At 46.1% G+C, this 23,336-nt stretch overlaps 1 protein-coding gene across 1 annotated transcript in view; it reads left to right on the top strand.

The window, feature by feature from the left end:
- LOC135203481 (oocyte zinc finger protein XlCOF6-like) overlaps positions 1–23,303 on the top strand; it is a 146,228-nt gene extending 122,925 nt beyond the window's left edge. Inside the window, exon 5 of the mRNA XM_064233203.1 lies at positions 22,557–23,303. Within this exon, the coding sequence (XP_064089273.1) occupies positions 22,557–23,303 (747 nt within the window). The remainder of the gene's footprint in view (positions 1–22,556) is intronic.
- Positions 23,304–23,336: the final 33 nt, after the last annotated feature.

Raw genomic sequence — 23,336 nt, 5'->3', positions numbered from 1 at the left:
TATACATAGCTAAGACTCCGTCGTCCCCGACAGAAATTCAAATTTCGCGCCACTCGCTACAGGTAGGGTCAGGTGATCTACCGGCCTGCCCTGGGTTGGCAGGACTAGGAACATCCCCGTTTTCTATTTCATATTTTCTCTGTCGCGGTGGTATCAAACATTGTTGTTATTACCTCCTGACTTAGATTCTTTTTCATCTTTGATCAACGTTTTTCGGCTTTTTGGTGACGTATTTGGATCGTGTGGCATTCGCTACTGTGGGTACTGTTTTTGGAATAAACTCTTTTGGAATTTTCTCAGTATGTCTGATTCTAATGTGAGTGTGAGGAATGTGTGTGAAAATGTAGGCTGCAGGGTGAGGATACCGAAAGCAAAATTCTCGGTGATCCTCCACACTGTATGCCGTAAATGTAGGGGGGTTCAGTGTTCTCGCTTTTAACACTTGTAAGGAATGCGAGGGGTTTGAATGCAGAAGAATGGAAGACTTTTGACTTTCTTATTTGAAGAAGTTAGAGAGGGATAGAGTTAGACGACTGAAAAGGTGGGAATTCAAGGCCTATTGAGCCTTCACGGATAATTCTAACCCTACTACTGTAGATTCTCCCTATAAATCTCATTCTCAGAGTGTCTTTTCGGATTCGGCATCGGAAATCGCCCAATCTGAAAGCGGACTATTCGAGACATGAAAACCAAGATGGCTGACTCGAAAGGTAAGGCTAGTGATAGTGAACATTTTAGTGAAGTGAGTCTTATCAGTGTTGTGGAGGGGGCGCGTGATCGTCCCTGCGGCGCTCCCAGCCTTAGACCTCTTCCAAGCTAACATGCCCAGAGGAGAAGGGAAAAAGTCGAAAGCCTAAGGAGGTCGTGGGGAATCCCCAACGGTCAGACGTCCCTTCAGCTAGCTCTGCTTCACGGCAGCCAGCTCAAGGGCGCTATAGAAAAAGCGTTCCTCGCGAGTGTTTCTCGTCCTCCTCCCTCTCCCTCACCTAAACGAGGGTGGAAGGAGTCGAACTTATCGAGACCGCTGAAGCGTCATATGAAGCAAAGACATGATTCAAGCCCAGAGCGCTTCTCGGATGACGCCCCGTCTGCTATTAAGAAGGCGAAGGGTGGCGTCAGCGTCACCTGACGCTTATGAGGAAGTACCACCACAATCATGCTTCTTCCCCGAGTGATGACGAGAGGCGTCATGCACTAGACGTAGGAGAAGCCTCAAGAAAGATAATTATGGCGGTTCAGGAACAACTGTCATCTCTTGTGGGAGTTTTAGCGCCCCGTCGGAAGGACGTGACGCTTCCAATTAAGAAGTCTTCGTCCTCTCGCACCTGCTCGAAGAACGGGGGCTGACGAGAGTGTCATAAGACAAGAAGATCGAAAGACGTCTTTTAGAAAAGTGAAGCGTCATTTCAAGCGGATCTTAGACGTGACGCTCCGTCCAAGATTGTGACGCGAGTAGGAAGCCCTTAGAGAGCGAAGCGTCTTCCAGACGCGAAGCGTTCATCAAGACGTCAACAAGAGACGTCATACATGACGCTCGGAGAACGGGAAGCGTCATACAAGACGTCTTCTAAAAGCGCAAGAGAAGCCGCAGGTTGTGACGCCTTCCAGGTCGATCAAAACGGGAAAAGGAAAGACTTTCATTCCCTTAGTGCCCTCTCCGATCAGGAGTTTGTCTCCTCCAGAAGAGGAAAGTTCTGAAAGGAGAACAGAAACTCAGAATTATCACGAGTTGGGAGCAAAACTCGGATGATGACGATCATGGAAAGAGAGGGCTTGTCCAACTATAAGGTGTTGACTACCCTGCTTCTGGAGGAATACGGAGACGAGTTGGACTCCGGCTGCTCCTCCTTCTCCGCGCTCAGCTCTTTTCGAGTGGCGAACGGCGAAGAAGCCTTCGTCTTTTCTGAAGATGAAGCCCACCATCTCGATGAAGCGGGCTTTACACGCCTTAGACTCCTGGATGAAGTCGAAGGGGAAGAAAGGACTTAGTCAGGACAGTATTTTGCATGCCTCCAGCAAGATTAGCTTGGGAAAAGAGGCTATGGTACAAGACGGGGGGAGGATATGGGTATCGCATCTCCCTTCTACTACAGAGGGGCAGACTTTTTTCGACGTGTTAGTGACGCTTCAAGGGCGTCCAAGTCTTAATTCTGCTCGCATTACATGGAGTATTTCAGAACTGGATCATTCTCCTCAAGGGACCTTTCCCCATGTATTGGAAGTCTTCAACTTCTTAGATTGGTCCCTTGGGGGTTGTGATGTCCAAGAAAGCTCACGATTCCCGCCGGGAATCGAACCTGAAGCCCCTGTTATGCATTTTGTCCCTTGCCATCGACAAAGCAGTACAGGGGATGGATCTTTGGGGAAGGGGTCTCTTCATTTTTATTTTGGAGCAGGTCTTTTTGAAGAAAAGGACAGTGTATGGGGGCGCCTTCTTTAACAAAAAGGCAGTCTCGCATGCTCAGAGGGCAGCTCCTACTATATGCCACCTCTGTCGGACTATTTTGTTCCTTCTAAGTTAGTGAAGGACGTAGCTCACTCTTTAACTGAGAAGGCGACACAGGGATCTTCTGACGCAGTCCAAACTAGGAAAGAAGAAAAAACCTGCTTTAGTTTCGGACAAGAAAAGAACCTAGCACTTCTATGCAGCCCTTTCGAGGTGGTCCGATCTCCAGACCTCCCGCGAAGAAGGAAGGCTCCAGAGAGAAGAGGTAGGTCCGCCTTTCGTCCCTTTAAAAAGGGAAAATGAAAACATTTCTCCTCCAAGCACCAGTAGGTGCCAGGCTTCCTGGGATTGTGGAGGCCCCTGGACACTGATAGACGCAGACGCGTCTTTCACTAAAGATCATAAGGAAGGGATATCGTATCCCTTTTCCTGAATACTCCGCCCTAACGTTCAATACCAAGGGAACTATCAGCCAAGTACAAGGATCCTGTGCTGAGGGATACTCTTCGATCGATGGTGGAAACAAATGTGGGACAAGAGTGCAGTAGAACTAGTACTGGATCAAAACTCCCCGGGGTTTACAATCGCCTTTTCTAGTGGCGAAAGCCTCGGGAGGCTGGAGACCAGTACTAGACGTCAGCGCTCTGAACAAAATTTGTTTCAGAAGGAGAAGTTCTCCATGGAGACTTCTGCTTCAGTCCTAGCGTCATTACGACAAGGAGATTGGATGGTGTCTCTAGATCTCCAAGACGCCTACGTTTCACGTCCCGCATCCACCCTTCGTCGAAGAAGTACCTCCGTTTCATGACGGGGGGAAGGATCTTTCAGTTCAGAGCCTTGTGTTTCGGCCTATGTCCACAGCTCCTCAGGTCTTCACAAGCCTGATGAGGAATGTGGCGAGATTTCTTCATCTCAAAGGAGTGGAATGTCTCTATGTACCTAGACGACTGGCTCATCAGGGCCAGATCGGAGAGACAGTGCTTGGAGGACCAATAAAGTTAACTCTGGATTTGACCCAAGGGCCCGTTGGGATTGCTTGTGAACCTCGAGAAGTCTCAACTGACCCCCAGACAAGACCTAGTCTATCTGGGGATTCGGATGGATTCTCGGGGTTTTCGAGTTTTTCCTTCGCAAGAGAGAACCGCAAAGGTTTGAGGATAATCTCTCTCTTCTTAGAGAAACAACAAACGTCAGCGAGGGAATGGTTGAGCCTTCTGGGACGTTTCTTTCCTCGCTGGACAGTTCTTCCCACTAGGAAGACTTCATATCCGTCCACTTCATTCTTCCTCAAGAAGTCTTGGAGCTGGAAAACCGGGCAACTGTCGGACGGTTTTTCCCATTCCAGTGGAGATAAAAGGCACACCTACAGTGGTGGTTGCTACCTCTGGAAGAGAACAAAGGGATCTCTCTAAGAACTCAGAACCCAGACCTAGTGTTGTTCTCCGACGCGTCGGAGGACGGGTTGGGAGCGACATTAGGCTCAGAGGAAGTGTCAGGCACCTGGGAACCAGCGCACAGGTGTCCTGGCACATAAACTGCAAAGAGCTCTTCGCCGTACACCTGGCCTGAAGAGCCTAGAAAACCTCTGGTGAGAGACAAGGTAGTGCAAAGTAAACGTGGGACAACACACACCCGCACTTGCCTACATTCGGAAAACAGGAGGAACTCACTCTCGTTCCTTTACGAAACTCACGAGGGATCTATTACTTTGGGGACGTACTCACACAGGAACATCTCCCTGCTGACAAGGTTCGTACAGGGAGTAAGGAATGTTGATGGCGGACAGGCCTCAGCAGGAGGAACCAGGTTCCTTCATACAGAATGGACTCTGGCGGGGACGAGGAAAGTGTGTCTCGATCTCTGGTCTCTGTGGGAACTCCTCATGTGGATCTCTTCGCAACATACATTTTTTCAAAAAGGCTCCCAGTGTTTTGCGGTCGGTCGTGGAAGATCCAAGAGCAATTATGGTAGACGCCTTCCTTTGCTAAAACTGGTCTCGAGTGGACGTTTACGCTTTTCCCCCATTCAAAATCCTGGGGTTAGTAATGAAAAAGTTTGTGGCGTCAAAAGAGACGAGGATGACATTAATAGCCCCCTTTTGGCCCCGGCCCAGGAATGGTTTCACGGAGGTGGTAGAGTGGATCGTAGACTTTCAAGATCCCTACCAGGAAGGACGGATCTTTCTCAAACAACCACACTTCAAGAGGCGGTACCATCAAAAACCAAAACCTCCCCGCTCTCGCTCTGACTGCCTTTCGACTATCGAAAGACTTGTCAGAGCGAGAGGCTTTTCTCGCGAAGTGGCAAGCGCGATCGCGAGGAGCTCGCAGAAACCTCCACTACGAAACTCCGAGTACCAGTCGAAGTGGGAGGTCTTTAGAAGGTGGTGTAGAGCCAAGAAAAGTGTCCTCCTCCCCCTCTTACCTATATAGCGGAAATTGCTGATTCTTGCTATTCCTGAGAGTAACAAAATCTCATCTAGCCGTATCCACAATAAAGGGATACGAGAAAAAGTATGCTCTCGGCTTGTATTCAGGAACAGAGGGTTAGATCTGGCAAATAACAAAGATCTCCCACCCGATCTCATAAGGAAATTATCTTTCGAGACTTTCAAAGTCTAAGGAACCAGTACCTCCGAACTGGAACTTGGACGTAGTCCCTCAAAATCTGTTCTTCGGATAGATTCGAGCCTCCGCATCTGGCATCATTTTAGGGACATAACTAGAAGAAAATGCCTATTCCTTTTATCATTAGCGACCAAAGCAAAAAGGATTAGGTGAGTTACAAGCTCTGCAGGATAAAAAGTAGGATTCAAGGGAGACTCGGCTATTTGCTCGTTTAAAATTTTGGAAACCTTGTTTTTTAGCGAAAAAAACGAGAATCCCACGAATCCCTGCCTAGGTCATTCGAAGCAAAGGAAATGTCGAGTCTCGTAAGGCAGAGAAGCAGAGAGGTCTCTATGCCCTGTTAGAGCTCTGAAGTTCTATCTTCAGAGATAAGCGTCAGTTTTGGGAGGCTCTAAGACAAGTCTTTGGTGCGCGGGTAAAAGACCCCACAAGACTAATGTCCAAGAATGCTCTAGCGTTCTTTGTAAGAAACGTCATACGGACGCTCATAAGGTCTGTCCTGACGAACAATTGCAACTACTGAGAGTAAAAGCTCATGAAGTAAGAGCGGTTGCGACGTCTCTCGCGTTTATAAGAATATGTCGCTTAAAAACATTATAGATACGACATATTGGAGATGCAACTCAGTGTTGCATCTCATTACTTGAAAGACGTGCGTGTGACGTATGAGAAGTGCTTTTCTCTAGGTCCTATCGTATCGGCAGATACGGTTCTGGGTACGGGAGCTGACACCAATCCTTAAATGTATATTTACTTTTCTTCTTTTGGATATGATCGAATCTCTTCGAACAATGGAGGATTCAGGCTCGCACGGGCGGGTTCCGTCTATGTTGTTTTTCATAAGAGAATTCTCGTCATATCCAATTAGTTGAGTATAAATTTGAAAAAAATTGATTGGGTGTATGTGTGGCGTAGTGGTTTTTTGAGTTACGGTTGTTGGGACGAGTTCGGGGATAACTCGTAACAATCCTTAGTTCTAAACACATGGTTAGGATCAGGTGGTCGGATTGGTTGTGTGCTCCTTCATAAGGTGTATTGTCATATAAGTGGATCAGCACCCATTGACAAAGTCCTTTTAGGCTCTGCTGAGTAAGTGGGTAAGACCCCATCGGCAGACCCACAAGAACTCTTGGCCATAGATCACATATCTCGCTAAAGTTTCTTGAGGTGATGCAGACTACTGGGCAAAAACAAACACCCACCAAGTCTACCACCTATCAGGTAGGAACCAACCAAGGTTTTATTTATACCTACAACATATGTTGTTTACCTGTCTATTCCCCATATAGTAGCTGTCTCTTAACCCTCCACCGAAGGGTGGCCAATCAGCTATGTATATATCTGACAGGTAAGTTGATTGTATGAAAATGATATTGTTTTTATGTTACACAAGTAAAAGTTTCATACATACTTACCTGGCAGATATAGACAAATTAAAAGGGCCCACCCAGCCTCCCCGCAGGAGACAGGTGGAAGAGGAGAAAATATGATAGAAAACGGGGATGGTTCCTAGTCCTGCCACCCAGGGCAGGCCGGTAGATCACCTGACCTACCTGTAGCGAGTGGCGCGCAAATTTGAATTTCTGGTCGGGGACGACGGAGTCTTAGCTATGTATATATCTGCCAGGTAAGTATGTATGAAACTTTATTGTAACATAACAATATCATTTTACAATGGTACAAAATTATGTCAGGTGACGAAATAACTTCCGAGATGTGTCACAGATACTTTTTAGTGCGGCAAGAAAGAAATTCTCGCTTGCGCGCCTGCGTAACGATTGTAAACAACACAACGCTTTGATCCGTGAACTCCCAGCATCCCCCAAGGCACGTGATTCAAAAGTTTTAGGCTGGTAGGCCTATAAGTATTTTTCCGCGAATTTAAAAAAAAACTTTTGTAAGTCGACGTAAAATACGTCCAGTTGGCACACGGGTGACAAAAAAAAAAAAAAATGTCGACCGTCGTAAAATACTTCCAGTCGCGTAAGTAGGGTTAATTGCAGAGGAAAAAGAGGGAAAGCCACGTCACAGATGGGAAGGATGATAAGCCTGTTCCAGTCAAGACAACAGCGAGGGCTTGACGCCCAGGCCTGGGGCGCTTTGCTGGGCGCTCGGCTGGACGCCGGGCGTGATGCTCGGCTTGAAGCCGAACGTGACGCTCGGCTGGACGCTCGGTGGGACGCTTAGCTGGACGCCAGGCGTGACGCTAGGCTGGACGCACATGACGCTTTTTGCAGACATTCACCGAGAATCAGAGAATGAATCGGTGAAGAGACTTATCAGAAGAGACAACTGAGGAACAATCTTCGGCTCCAGTGTCTTCAGATTACCAGGTCTTGGTTCGCTTGCTTCAAGCCATTGTTTGAAGAAAAGTTTCAACCTGAGGCCCCTCAGTCTCCTCCTTTGCAATTGTTATTTTCTAAGGCCATCAAGACTCCAGGATTCTTGAAGATGATTACTTCATTTTCAACAAAAAGAGCTTTTAAGAAAATTCATAATTGGATGGAGGAAAGAAAAGCTCGAAACAAGAATGCTTTCACCCTGCCTCCTTCAAGACTGACAGGCAGGGCAGGTCTTTGGTATGAGACAGGCGAGGAGATAGGTTTTAGAGCTCCCTCTTCGGGGGGGCGGCCCAAGGTGACTTCGCTACTTGGTAGAGGCACCTAAGAGATCCCTTTTTTTCAACACAGTGAAAGTGTCCTGGGCCCCTGCTGGAGTAGATCATCATATTAAGGGACCTTCTTCCGTACGTATTGAAGTCTTTAATTTTCTAGACTGGTGTTTAGGGGTCTTGGATAAAAAAACCGGGTCGCATAGTCCTGATTCGGCTTAGCCTGGAGGAGCTGTCAGCGTTCTTGCATTGCATGGACAAGGCCCGTCAGGGATGGTTCGGAAGAATTGGTCTCACACTTCTGCACTGCAATTTGAAGAAAGAGAGCGGACCTACTATGGTTTTACTGCTAAGCGGTCTCTATCTCTTCAGAAGGCAGAATTGTTGTATGCTCCTCTTTTCGGGCCAATCTTTTTCCCCCAGGGGGGGGGGCTTATTGGGTCCAAAAGATCTGGCTATCAGTCTACAGGAAAAGGCTACCCAAGACCTCTAGCTCAATCTGCGAAACGTATGGTTGTGACTTCGACGTCTTCACGATCACAAGCTTCCAAAGAAGCAGAAGCCCTTTCGAGGTGGAGTTTCCTCGAGGATACCTTCTCGAGGAAGTATACGTTCCAGAGGCAGAGGCCCTGCTAAGAGAGGTAAAAAATGAACCAGCGATCCTTCAGCCACCGGTAGGAGCCAGGCTTCAATTATTCTCGAAAGCTTGGACAGAGAGAAATGCGGAGAGCTGGTCGCTCAAAATCATCAAACGGGGGTACAAGATTCCTTTCTTCAAGAACTCCCACCCACTGTGCACGAACACCCAAGGGAAATTTTTATTACCCCCTATTTTACCAGCAGGAAGAAAAAGCAGCCAGGATTCCCTTTTAACCAACAATTTGGCCCCCCCCCCGCCCCCTAAGAGCAGAATTGCTTTCGGAAAAAAAACAAAGGAAGGGGCGGTGGGAAAACAAGGTCAGGGGGGACCTTTTTCCCCCCCCAAAATTCCCCGGGCTTTTCTTTACAACCAGGATTTATCTGTGCCGAAACAATCGGGGAGGCTGGCGACCAGTCTTAGATGTGAGCAATCTGAATCAGTTTCATACAGAAGCAGAAATTCAAGATGGAGACACCTCAAGTCCAGTTTTGGGGACTTATTAAGACCAAACGATTGGATGGTTTCATTAGACCTTTCACGAAACGCGTATTTTCACGTCCCCCATCCATCCCCAGTCGATGAAGTATCTTCGTTTGTCCTAAAAGGGACAGTTTTTATCAATTCAGGGCATTTCTTTTTTGCTCGGATTGAGCGCGGCCCCTATGGTCTTTCATGACTTTTAAAAATAATGAGGAATGTGGCAAGGTGGCTTCATCTTGCGAATATCAGAGTCTCTATGTACCTGGACGACTGGCTCATTTGTGCCTCCACGCAAACGCGGTGTCTGAAGGATCTTCAAGCAACTTTATCATTGGTGAAGTCCCTGGGACTACTGGTGAATTTCGAAAAGTCCCATTTGATTCTGACGCGTAGTCCATCGTGTATCTGGGGGATTCAGATGGATTTCAGTGGCTTTTTGAGCTTTTTTTTCCGTGCCAGGGACGTTCAGCAACAAGGTTTAGGACAGTGTCAGCCTTCCTAAGGAAAGAAACATGCTCGGTGAGGGAATGGATGAGTCTGCTGGGGGACCATTTCCTCACTGGAGAAGTTTGTTTCCTTGGGGAGACTGCACCTCAGGCCCACTCCAATTTTCCTGAAAGACAATTGGAAGGACAAGAAGAATCTGGATGTGATATTGGATCTCTCGGGAGAGATAAAACATCACTTAAGATGGTGGCTGGACCCAGTGGAAACTGTCGGAGGGCGTGTCTCTCAAGCTTCAGAGCCCCGACCTAGTGTTGTTCTCCGACGCGTCCACCACGGGGTGGGGAGCAACACTGGGGGGGTAGAAGTGTCGAGCACCTGAAGAGGGGAACAGGTTGTCCTGGCACATAAACCTAAAGAGATGGCAGCCATCTTTTTAGCGCTCCAGTTCTTCCAAGAAAAAGTCAACTCGGACAAAAACCACAGCTCTAGCCTACATAAAAAAAAAAAAAAAACAGGGAGGAACACATTCTCGGTCCCTGTTTGCTCTGGCAAAGGAGATCTTGCTGTGGGCAAGGGAACAGGACATCACGATCCTTGCAAGATTTGTATCAGGAGTCGAGAACGTCCGGCAGATCTCCTCAGCAGGCGAGGACAGCTTCTACCAAACCGAGTGGACTCTGCATCAGGAGGTATGCCAAGGAGCGTGGGGGTTCTGGGATGGGGACGTCCGGCTCGTAGACATTTTTGCGACGTCCAGGACGAAGAGACTTCCGCTGTACTGCTCCCTGGTGCTCGATCCAGGGGCAGTGGCGATAGACGCACTTCTCTGGGACTGGACGGGGATGGATCTGTACGCCTTTCCCCATTCAAGATACTAGGGGAAGTTCTGAGAAGTTTGCAGCGTCAGAAGGGACGAGAATGACTTTGACTTTGATCGCCCCGTTCTGGCTGCGAGAGACTGGTTCACAGAGGTCATGGCCTTCGTAGTAGATTTCCCGAGGACCCTTCCATTAAGGATAGATCTACTCAGACAGCCCCACTTCGAGGAGGTCCCACCACAGAAACCTCCCCGCTCTGAGTCTGACTGCATTTCAGACTATCCAGAAGTTTGGGGGCCAGAGCGAGAGGCTTTTCTAGGGGGAACCAATGCAAGGAGAGCTTCCTCCCGCGCAGTGTACCAATCGAAGTGGGCCGTCTTCAGGAGTTGGTGCAAGAAGAACGGCATTTTTTTCCTCTACCACGACCTCTGTGAGCCAGATTGCTGACTTCCTTCTATACCTGCGGAACGACTTGAAGCTTGCAGTCTCTACAATCAAGGGCTATAGAGTGTGCTTTCGGTTGTCTTTAGGAACAGAGGCCTGGACTTGGCGGGACAACAGAGACTTTCACGATCTCGAGATCCTTTGAAACAACGAAGGCTCAACAACCCAGGTTGCCGTCTTGGAACTTGGACATAGTTCTGAAGTTCCTCATGTCCAGTCCATTCGAACCTATGCAGGCTGCTTCCCTAAAGGATGTGACTAGGAAAAGCTATCTTCCTGACTGCTCGGTGCGTGACGGCGAAAGGAATCAGTGAAGTTCAAGCGATTAGCAAGCACGTTGCTTTTAAAGGTTATAACGCAGTCTGTTCCTTGAGCCCAACTTTCTGGCAAAAATGAAAATCCGTCCAACCCTTGGCCGAGGACCTTCGAGATTAAAGGATGGCCGAAATCATTGGGCGGGAGCCAGAGAGAGTCCTGTGCCCTGTCAGGGCTCTCAAATTCTGACCTGAAGAAGAAAGGAAAACGAAGGAGTGTAGAGGGTCCTTCGGATAACTTGTGGTGTTCAGTCCGGAAACCAAGTTTACCCAATTTGTCAAAAAATGCTATGGCTTTTTTTCTTGAGGGACACCATCAAGGAAGCGCATTCATCTTGTGAAGACAGTGATATGAAAGTGTTGAAGGTGACATGCGCATGAGGTGAGGGCTATCTCTACGTCGGTAGCCTTCCAAAAGAACATGGCACTCAATGACATCTTGAATGCCACCTTTTGGCCATAGTAACTCAGTGTTTGCTTCACACTACCTTCGGGAGGTGAAGACTACAAAAAAAAAAAATAAACGAGAAACTGCTACTCTTTGGCCCCATGGGGGATGTCGCCGCAGGGACACTTTATTGGGGACAGAGAGTAGCACTCTTCCTATTCATATAGGAATAATTATGTTAGTTTTGACTTTTTTTAATTTTAATTATATTTATGTTTATATATGTGTTTGTTTTGTGGTTGTGGGTTGGCCGCCGGAGGCGGACTTCCCTTCATTAGCCATAGGTTATACGAATTTTAACTAGATAGGCTAGGTAGGTGGTAATGTTTTTTGCTTCGCCCTCATAGTAGGGGGGTAAAATGGTTCTTGTCAACAGTTTGTGGTCCCGTCCCATTAGATCATCAAAGAGCGCACCAGCTACACAGGTCACGTTCCTTACTGGAACCTCTGGTGAAGCATAAACAGCATTCGGTGTCTAAACAACACCTATATGGTCTGTTACATTGTGGTCACGCTCCCTGTTGACAGATCATTAGAGCGCACCAGCTATACAGGTCATGTCCTTGCTGGAACCTCTAGGAATGCATTACCCGAATTCGATGTCTATAAATATAGGATCTAGTTGCATTGTGGTCACGCCCCCGTTGACAGATCATCTAGAACTCAACAGCTTCACAGGTCACTTACCTTGCTGGAGTCTTTAGTAAAGCAAAAGCAGACTGGGTGATGGTAATCACGAAGTCAGCTATGCTAACAGGTAAGGAACCAAGATGTCAATCATCTACATGAATTTGTTTCCCAAATCCGAGTCTGTCTCCCCCTTCAGTTGACGCCCGCCCTTCCTCCAAAGGTGGGATTCAGCTATATATATTCACAGTAATACCTTGGGTTCCGGGTTACAAAAAAAAAAAAAAAAAAAAAGGGAATTTAATCCGTTCCAGAACCTGCTTCGTAACCTAAAAAATTCGTAACCTAAATGGATTTTTCCCATAAGACTGTTATAAAAAGCGAATAATGCGTTCCACCCGACCATGAATGACCATTTTTCAAATTCATGATTTTTCCATTTTTCATATTTTTTTTGTTCACTAAGGTTGAAAATTCGTGTAGGAAATTACATAAAAATGATAAAAAATTGAAGAATGAAATTAATATAAACACTAGATTTAATATGCATGCACAGTAAAACCTGAACTTTACCTTTGGCGAGTGTGGCTGCTGGCTTGACGGAGACGGGAGGAGGGGGAAGGGGAAGGGTGAGGAGGAGAGAGGGTTATGGCTTGGGGGGGAAATCTCCCTCCGTACTTCTGGAAGACTTTCTGGTTCTTTCTCTAGAGAGCACCGTTCACTACAATCATAATTTTACGCTTATGCGACACTGTGCGTCTTTCACAATTTGAAAAAATATTTTCATACAATCAACTTACCTGTCAGATATATACATAGCTAAGACTCCGTCGTCCCCGACAGAAATTCAATTTCGCGCACTCGCTACAGGTAGGTCAGGTGATTCTACCGGCCTGCCCTGGGTGGCAGGACTAGGAACCATCCCCGTTTTCTATCATATTTTCTCTGTCGCCGGTGGTATCAACAGTTGTTGTTATTACCTCTGACTTGGATTCATTTTTTCAACACTTTGATCAGCGTTTTTCGACTTTGGTGACGTATTTGGATCGTGTTGGCATTCGCTACTGTGGACTGTTTTTGGAATAACTCTTTTGGATTTTTCTCAGTATGGTCTGATTCTAATGTGAGTGTGAGAATTGTGTGTGAATGTAGGCTGCAGGGTGAGGATACCGAAAGCTTCGGTTGATCCTCACACTGTATGCCGTAATGTAGGGGGGTGCAGTGTTCTGCTATTAACACTGTAAGGAATGCGAGAGTTTGAATGCAGAAGAATGGAAGACTTTGAACTTCTTATTTGAAGAAGTTAGAGAGGGATAGAGTTAGAAGGCTGAAAGGTGTGAATTCAAGGCCTATTGAGCCTTTCAATAATAATTCTAACCCTACTACTGTAGATTCTCCCTATAAATCTCATTCTCAGAGTGTCTTTTCGGATTCGGCATCGGAAATCGCCAATCTGAAAGCGACGATTCGAGACATGAAGTCCAAGATGGCGGATCCGAAAGGTAAGGCTAGTGATAGTGAAAATTTTAGTGAAGTGAGCCCTATCAGTGTTGTGGAGGGGGGCGTTTTGATCGTCCCTGCGGCGCTCCCAGGCCTAGACCTCTTCCAAGCTCACATGCCCAGAGGAGAAGGAAAGTCGAAAGCCTTAAGGAGGTCGGAGGGAATCCCCAACTGGTCAGACGTCCCTTCAGCTAGCTTTGCTTCATGGCAGCCAGCTCAAGGGCGCTATAGAAAAAGCGTCCTTCGCGAGTGTCGTCCTCTCCCTCTCCCTCACCTAAACGAGGGTGGAAGGAGTCGAACTTATCGAGACCGGTGCTGAAGCGTCATATGAAGCAAGACATTTATTCTAGAGCCCGGAGCGCTTCTCGGATGACGCCCCGTCGGCTATTAAGAAGGCGAAGGTGGCGTCAACGTCACCTGACGCTTACGAGGAAGTACCCCATCATGCTTCTTCCCCGAGTGATGACGAAAGGCGTCAGGCACTAGACGTAGGAGAAGCGTCAAGGAAGATCATTATGGCGGTGCAGAACAAACTGTCAACTCTTGTGGGAGTTTGTAGCGCCCCGTTCGGAAGGACGTGAACGCTTCCTATTAAGAAGTCTCGTCCTCATCGCACCTGCTCGGAAGTCGTCTTGTAGAAGTGAAGCGTCAAATCAAGAGGAGCTTAGACGTGACGCTCCGTCCAAGATTGTGACGCCGAGTAGGAAGCCCTTAGAAAGCGAAGCGTCTTCCAAACGCGAAGCGTCATCTAAACGTCAACAAGAGACGTCATACATGACGCTCGGAGAGCGGGAAGCGTCATACATGACGTCTTCTAAAGCGCGAGAGAAGCCGCAGTTGTGACGCCTTCCAAAGTCGATCAGAACGGGAAAAAGGAAAGACTTTCATTCCCTTAGCCCCTCTCCGATCAGGAGTTTGTCTCCCCCAGAAGAGAAAGTTCTGAAAGGAGAACAGAAACTCAGGATTATCACGAGTTCGAACGAAAACTCGGATGATGACGATCCTGGAAGAGAGGGCTTGTCCAACTATAAGGTGTTGACTACCCTGCTTCTGGAGGAATACGGAGACGAGTTGACTCCGGCTTGCTCCTCCTTCTCCGCGCTCGCTCTTTTCGAGTGCGAAGGTGAAGAAGACTTCGTCTTTTCTGAAGATGAAGCCCACCATCTCGATGAAGCGGGCTTTACACGCCTTAGACGCCTGGATGAAGTCGAAGAAAGACTTAACCAGGACAGTATTTTGCATGCCTCCAGCAAGGTTAGCTGGGAAAAAAGAGGCATATGGTACAAGACGGGGGAGGATATGGGTATCGCTCTCCTTTCTTACTACAAGAGGCAGACTTTTCGACGTTAGTTGACGCTTCAAGGCGTCCTAGTCTTAATTCTGCCCGCATTACTTGGGAGTATTTTTTCGGAAAAAACTAGATCATCTCCTCAAGGGACTTTTCCATGTATTGGAAGTCTTCAACTTCTTGGATTGGTCCCTTGGGGTGATGTCCAAGAAAGCTCACGATTCGCAGGGAATCGAACCTGAAGCCCTGTTATGCATTTTGTCGTGCATCGACAAAGCAGTACAAGATGGATCTTTGGAAGTCTCTGCATTATTTGGAGCAGGTCTTTTGAAGAAAAGGACAGTGTAGGGCGCCTTCTTAACAAAGGCAGTCTCGCATGCGCAGAGGGCAAGCTTTACTATATGCACCTCTTTCGAACTATTTGTTCCCTTCTAAGTTAGTGAAGGACGTGGCTCACTCTTTAACTGAGAAGGCGACGCAGGATCTTCTGACGCAGTCAGCTAGGAAGAAGAAAAACCTGCTTTAGTATCGGACAAGGAAAGGACCTAGCACTTCTACGCAGCCCTTTCGAGGTGGTCCGATCTCCAGACCTCCCGCAAGAAGGAAGGCTCCAGAGAAGAGAGGTTAGGTCCGGCCTTTCGTCCCTTTAAAAAACGGGAAAATGAAACATTTCTCCTCCAAGCACCAGTAGGTGCCAGGCTCCTGCGACACTCCCAAGCCTAGACCTCTTCCAAGCTCACGAACACAGAGGAGAAGGAAAGTCGAAAGCCTTAAGGAGGTTGTGGGGAATCCCCAACAGTCAGACGTTCCTTAAGCTAGCTCTGCTTCGTTGCAGGCGGCTCAAGGGCACTATAGAAAGCGTCCTTCGCGAGTGTTCTCGTCCTCTCCCTCTCCCTCACCTAAACGAGGGTGGAGGGAATCGAACTTGTCGAAAACCGCTGAAGCGCCATATGACGCCTGACAGGGATTCTAGTCCGGAGAGTTTCTCAGATGACTCTCCGTCTTCTAGCAAGAAAGCGAAGGGGGCGTCAGCGTCACCTGAAGTGTACGGGGAAGTACCCTTTCCTTTTTTCCCCACCACGAGTGATGACGAAAGACGTCATGCATGGACGTGGGAGAAGCGTCAAGAGAATCATTATAGCAGTTCAAGAGCAACTGTCATCTCGAACGCAACGTCGGAAGGAAGGTACGTGTCGCTTCCAATTAAGAAGTCTCGTCCTCTCTTACCTGTTCAACGACAAGCGTCATACAGACGGGGAAACGGCGCTAAAACGTCTTACAGAAGCGTCTAGTGCGAGAGAGAGAACAGGTGCTTACGAGAGTTTTCGTAAACGCCAGAGAGAAGTAAGACGTCTTTTAGAAGAAGCGAAGCGTCATTGGAAACGGAGCATAGACATGACGCCTCCGTCCAATATTATGACGCCAAGGAGGACGCCTTTGGAGAGCTGAGCATCTTCCAACGCGCGAAGCGTCATCGAGACGTCAGCAAAAGACGTCATCCGTGACGCTTGGCAAAACAAGTGGGGAAGCGTCATGTAAGCATGAAGAGTCTTCTAAAATTCTAGAGAAGCCGAAGCTTATGACGCCTTCCAAGAATATTAGAGCGGGAAAGAGGAAGGATTATCATTCCCTAGCCCCTCTCCTGTTAGGAGTTTGTTTTCCGCAAGAAGAAGAATGTTCGGAAAAGCGGAGAGCTTGTTTGAGACGCTTTTAGATCCCGAGTTAGAGGAAAACTCGGATAACGAATATAGTGGAAGAGAAGGTTTGTCTAACTAGAAGGGATGACTAACCTTCTTCTTGAGGAGTACGGGGACGAGTTGACGCCCAACACCACCCCTCTTGCCTACATTCGGAAAACAGGGAGGGACGCACTCCTCGTTCCTTTACGAGCTCACGAGAGACCTATTACTTTGGACGTATCACAGTAACATCTCCCTGATGACAAGGTTCTTACAGGGAGAAAGGAATGTGAGGGCGGACAGGCTCAGCAGGAGGAAACCAGGTCCTTCATACAGAATGGACTTTACACGAGGAAGTGTGTCTCGATCTCTGGTCTCTGTGGGGAAACTCCTCTCAGGTGGAGTTCTTCGCAACATTTATTTCAAAAAAAGGCTCACAGTGTTTTGCGCGGTCGTGTGGAAGATCCCAGAGCAACTTATGGTAGATGCCTTCCTGCTAAATTGGTCTCGAGAGACGTTTATGCTTCTCCCCCATTCAAAATCCGTGGGGTTAGTAATGAAAAGTTTGTGGCGTCAAAAGGAGACGAGGATGACGTTAATAGCCACCTTTTGGCCGGCCCAGGAATGGTTCAAGGAGGGGTGGTAGAGTGAAGCGTAGACTTTCCAAGATCCTACCCTGGACAAGGACGGATCTTCTTCATACAAACCATCAAACCTCTCCGCTCTCGCTCTGACTGCCTTTCGACTATCGAAAAGACTTGTCAGAGCGAGAGGCTTTTCTCGCGAAGTAGCAAGCGCGATCGCGAGAGAAAAAAACGCAGAACCTCCACTACGAAAGTATACCAGTCGAAGTGGAAGGTATTTAGAAGGAGGTGGGTAGATCCAAGAAGTTGTCCTCCTCCACTACCTCTATAACGGAAATTGCGGATTTCCGGCTATTCCTGAGAGGAAAATCTCATCCTAGCCGTATCCACAATAGAGGGATATAGAAGTATGCTCTCGGCTGTATTCAGGAACAGAGGATTAGATCGGGCAGATAATGAAGATCTCCACGATCTCATAAGGTCTTTTGAGACTTCAAAGTATAAGGAACCAGTACTCCGAACTGGAAACCTAGACGTAGTTCTAAAGTATCTGTCATCGGAAAGATTCGAACCTCCTCATCGGGCATCGTTTCTTTTAGAGACATTACCCGAAAATGCCTATTCCTATTATCTTTAGCTACGGCAAAGAGATTAGGGAATTGCATGCTCTGCAGGATGAAGTAGCATTCAAGGGAAGACTCAGCGATTTGCTCGTTTCAGACCCTGTTTTAGCGGAAAACGAAGAATCCTACGAATCCCTGGCCTAAGTCATTCGAAGTCAAAGGCATGTCAAGTCTCGTAGGCAGAGAAACAGAGAGGTCTCTCTGCCCTGTTAGAGCTCTGAAGTTCTACCTTCAGAGAAAGCATCGAATGGGAGGCTCTAGACAAGGTCTTTGGTGCGCGGTAAAAGACCCCACAAGACTGATGTCCAAGAATGCGCTGGCATTCGTTGTAAGAAACGTCATTACAGACACTCATAAGGCCTGTCCTGACGAACAAAGGTTTACAAAAAAACAATGTTGAAGAATTAGAAAAAAAGCTTCATGAAGTTAAGAAAGATATAGGGCGGACGTGCTCTCTCTTGTTCAAAAAGAACGAAATTTTGGGTCGTTAAAAAAAAAAAAAAAACCATACAAGTAGATTTACGGAACAATTGTTTTGGAGATGGCAAAAAAACGCAAGTTATTTTGGGGCATTCTCATTACTTGAAAGACTTGTGAGTGTGACATATGAGAAGTGTTTTTCTCTAGGTCCTTTCGTATCAGCGGATACGATTCTGGGTACGGGAGCAGACACCAATCCTTAAATGTTTATACTTTTCTTCTTTTTGGATATGGTCGAGTCTCTTCTAACAATAGAGGACTAGGCTAGCACGGGCGGCCGTCTATGTTGTTCAGTAAAAATTCTTGTCCATATTCCAATTAGTTGAGTATAATTTTTGAAAATTATGTATGTGTGCGTAGTGATTTTTGAGTTACGATTGTTGTGACGAGTTCGGGGATAACTCTTTAAACAATTCTGTAGTTCTAACGTTTTATGGTTAGGATCAGGTGGTCGGGATTGGATTGTGTGCTCCTCATAAGGTGTATTGTCATATAAGTGGATCAGCACCCATTTGACAAAAAGTCCTTTTAAAAAAAGGCTCTGCCGAGTAATGTGGGTAAGACCCCATCGGCAGACCCACAAGAACTCTTGGCCATTAGATCATATATCTCGCTAAAGTTTTTTTTTTCTTGAGGTGATGCAGACTACTGGGCAAAACACCCACGAAGTCTACCACCTATCAGGTAGGAACCAAGGTTTTATTTATACCTACAACATATGTTGTTTACCTGTCTATTCCATATAGAAGCTGTCTCTTACCCTCCACCGAAGGGTGCCAATCAGCTATGTAATATCTGACAGGTAAGTTGATTGTATGAAAATGATATTGTTATGTTACAATAAAGTTTCATACATACTTACCTGGCAGATATATACAATTAAAGGCACCCAGCCTCCCCGCAGGAGACAGGTGGAAGAGAGAAAATATGATAGAAAACGGGGATGGTTCCTAGTCCTGCCACCCAGGGCAGGCCGGTAGATCACCTGACCTACCTTGTAGCGAGTGCGCGAAATTTGAATTTCTGTCGGGGACGACGGAGTCTTAGCTATGTATATCTGCCAGGTAAGTATGTATGAAAGCTTTATTGTAACATAACATATCATTTTTCTATGGAGGCTTGCTTTTTGCCTGTTCTTTAAAATTTTATAGAAATGAACCCACCCCACCCCATATCGATAAACAAATTTGTTGCACGCCCTGACGCAGCCTTATTCGGGTGATTTTTCTCGATAAAACTTTCACAATTTCCCAGTGTTTTCAAAAAATCCTTGATCTCGCTCGAAGGAAGCGACTGTTGCAGCGTCTTCCCCCTCCTCCTCAGATGAGATCTCCTCCGTTACCTGTCCTCTGTTGCTCCTTGTGTAGCTCGACCACAGCGTCGTCGGGAGTCGTCAGCTTGCTGCCCATGCCTCAGTCAGGAGGTCCTCGATGTCGTCCGTGTTGTCAAAAAAAAAACCTCCAGCCCTAAGGACAGGAGCCCAAGGGATATAATTCTCGTCTTCAACTGCTTCTCGACGGTTTCGAACCCCTCAAAATCTCGTTCAGCAACGCAGTCGGGCCACAGTTTCTCCATGCAGAATTGAGGGTTCTCCTGGTGATTCCCTCCCTGCCAGGCTTTGTCAATCAGATTGAGGCAGTTGTAAACAGAGTAGTGATCCTTCCAAAACTCTCTGAGGGTAAGGTTGGTGCCTTCCGTCATCTCAAAAGCAGCGCTGGAACATAGCCTTCGTATACAATTTCTTGAAATTGGCGATAACTTGCTGGGTCCATGGGCTGGAGTATTGGAGTGTGTTGGCGGGCAAGAAACTTGACTTTAATGAACTTGAATTCGTCCAGTAAGTCCTCTTCAACGGATGGAGGGATGGGCAGGAGCATTGTCCATCACAAGTAAGGCTTTGAATGGGAGGTCCTTCTCCCGGAGATACTTCTTCACCTCGGGACCAAAAACCTCGTTCATCCACTCGACGAACAAGATCCTTGTCACCCAAGCCTTTGTATTAGACCGCCACATAATGTGCAACAGCTTCTTCTGCACGTTGTTTTTCTTAAAGGCGCGTGGATTTTCCGAGTGATTACACGAGGAGAGGCTTAACCTTGCAATCCCCGCTTGCATTAGCACAAAACAGTAGGGTTAGACGGTCTTTCATGGGGCTTGTGACCGGGAAAGTGCCTTCTCTTCTGCCGTAATGAAAGTCCTCCTGGGCATCTTCTTCCAGAATAACCCTGTCTCGTCGCAATTGAAGACTTGTTGGGGGAGGTATTTCTCGGAATCCACGAGCCTTTTAAACTCTTTTACGTAAGCCTCTGCCGCCTTTCGTATCTTGAGCTTGCAGCCTCACCATGGCGAACAACACTGCTGGATGCCAGTCCATTCTCTTAAAATTCTCGAACCAGCCACGGCTCGCCTTAAAAACTGTCTTTTTCACTGTCTGCTGATGTGCCTGGCTCATTTTTACTCAAAATCTTCGTAGATCTTACGAGCCTTTTCGCAAATGATGCTCTCACTTACGGAATCTCCTGCCAGCTACTTCTCGTTTGATCCAAACCATGAGCAAATTTTCTACATCGTTCGAGAAGAATAAGCCGTTGTTTCGTCAATACTGTGACACCTTTTGATGCTTTACTGGCTTTAATTTCTTCCTTTTTCTTCAAAATAGTGCAGATTGTTGATTGCGACCGCTTGAAGAATGCTGCAATGTCTTTCACGCGCTCGCCTTTATCATGCATTTGGATAATTTCCTTCTTCATTTCGACTGTAATCATCTCCTTCTTTCTTATGCTTTCCTTCTTGCTGCTTGCCTTCGTCATCTTGGGAGCCATGTCTTAGTATTTGGGTAATAGTAATGTAAAGCACTATCACGGAAAACACAACACGTGCGCAAATCACTAAACAAATTTGAGAGCGATATCACGGACAGATGCGTTCAATCTTAAAACACCAGCGAGATAGTGAAAGAGTTATGGTTTAAAAGGGTCAAGGGATGCGGTGGGAGGAAGTCACGTGACCCTCGTTAAGTTTTGGCCGAAAAAATGCGTTCGCCAGCGAGATAGTGAAAGAGTTATGGTTTAAAACGGGTCAAGGGATGCGTGGGAGGAAGTCACGTGACCTCGTTAAGTTTTGGCCGAAAAAAAAAAAATGCGTTCGCAGATCCCACGCTCATCCGATGTCCGATGTAAACAAAGCAGGCGGGCCTCCCATGATAGAAATTCATGCATTCGATTCCAAGTGAAATTCGTATTCCAGAAATTGATGGGAGGGCGTCACTTTCGTAAGTTTAAAAAATTTTGTATACTAATCGGTTCGTAACCCAAAGTATTACTGTATCTGGCAGGTAAGCTTCATGAACAAAATGATATTGTTATTGTACAATAAAGTTTGTTCATACTTACCTGGCAGATATATATAATCAAAGTGCCCTCCCACCCACCTACCCCTCAGGGAGACAGTGGCACTAGAAAATAATGAATAGAAAAAATGGGAATGGTTTCCTGACGCCCGCCTCCCAGCGGAGGAAATGGGTAAAAACTACCCACCCTGGCCGACCACTGCGTGTGCCGGGAGTTTTTGAAATTCTGTCGGACTTCAGAGAATACAGCTATACATATATCTGCCAGGTAAGTATGAACAAACTTTATTGTACAATAACAATATCATTTTTATCCATGAAACATTGAAAATTTGACATTTCTTATTTACTGTATTATGAAAGGAACAGTTTGGTGCATGTTTTTACACTGATTTTGTCTTCTATTTATTCCAGAGTATCCCAGAGAGAAGAAAATGACATCAGATGCCTGATGTAAAGATATGGAAGTTGGAAATTGTTTTTATAGTTTATCCGTTTTTTCCATTTTCTCGTCCACAAAAAAAACACATGAGCTATATATTGTTAAAATTATCATACGATAAATTACTGTGATAAATGATCTGACATTTTCTGACAGAATATTGCAATCGTTGTAACAAGATATTGTTTTAGTTTAAAAGTACCGTTATAAGTTTCTGAAAAGGTTTACCTTGTCTTGTAATTTATAGTACATATATTAGTTTTTTCATCTGTATTGTAACTTGTATATAAATTCATTATTTTTGTGTGTAAAGACAGTATTTTCAGTAAGTATAATTGGGGTGAGGAAATATGAATGAAGTGGACTGAAAATGTGCTAGACTAGATTTTGAACATGCCAAAGAATACTGATGTAGTTTGCTGATGTAAGAATTCTAGACTTAAGTGCTGAAAGGTGAATGAAACTGGCTTCCTCTTGAATCACTTATTTATATGAATGTTTGGCCTAATATTGACCTCTTTTCAACATTTCTTTTGGATTATGCTGAAATATTTGTGAGCAGAAAAGCTTGGTAGGGTGCAGCACTGTACATTTATTAGGCATTGAAAATGGCAGCTGTTTTTTAATTTATAGTATATTAATTTTTTTATCTGAATTGTAACTTGTACTATATAAATTCATTACTTTTTTGTGTAAAGACATTTATTAGGCTTTGAAAATGGCAGCTGGAAACTCATTATCGTTGCCTTTAATCAAACAAGAAAAGGGAAATTTGGAGGATGAATTTATTGAAGTCACAGTGGACGGCCCCTTTTTTATAGAATCTGACATAGAAGTTAAGAAGGAGACAGAATTCATTGACTGTAGTGAATTTGATGTGCAACAGTCGTTTGAGTCTGTAAAGAGAGAAGAGGAATTCCAGGCTTTTGATGAAGACTATGGAGAGACTGTTGATGAAGCTTACAAAGAAGGCAGCAATAATGTGGACATTTTTTCTGAGGAAACTGATGTGGAAGAGAAGCGGATAGCTCGCATGAAAGCTAAATACGGTGAGAAATCGCACACTTGCTCTGAATGTCAGAAAAGTTTCTGTCGCCCAAGTCTTCTGAAGAGGCACATCAGAGTACATTCTGGAGAGAAACCATTTATGTGCACAGAATGCCCAAGAACCTTTTCTCAGCCATCTGGTCTAACAGCCCACTTCAGAACACATACTGGAGAGAAACCATTCACTTGCCCTTTATGTCAGAAAGGTTTATCCTGCTCCACTGGTCTCAAAAAGCACTTGAGAACTCATACCAGAGAGAGGCTCACTTGCTCTGAATGTCCAATGAGTTTTCTCCACAAGAAAAGTCTGTGGATACACATGAGAAGTCATACTGAAGGAAAAACTTACACTTGCTCTGAGTGTCCAAGTAGTTTTTGCTCATCTGGATCAATTTTCAAGACCACATGAGATCTCATACTAGAGGGAAGCCATTTAAATTTG

The sequence above is a fragment of the Macrobrachium nipponense genome, chromosome 36, assembly GCF_015104395.2.
Source record: "Macrobrachium nipponense isolate FS-2020 chromosome 36, ASM1510439v2, whole genome shotgun sequence".
Classification (NCBI taxonomy): Eukaryota; Metazoa; Arthropoda; class Malacostraca; order Decapoda; family Palaemonidae; genus Macrobrachium; species Macrobrachium nipponense.
The sequence above is the reverse complement of the archived record's forward strand: the minus strand, read 5'-3'. Positions and strand labels throughout refer to the sequence as shown.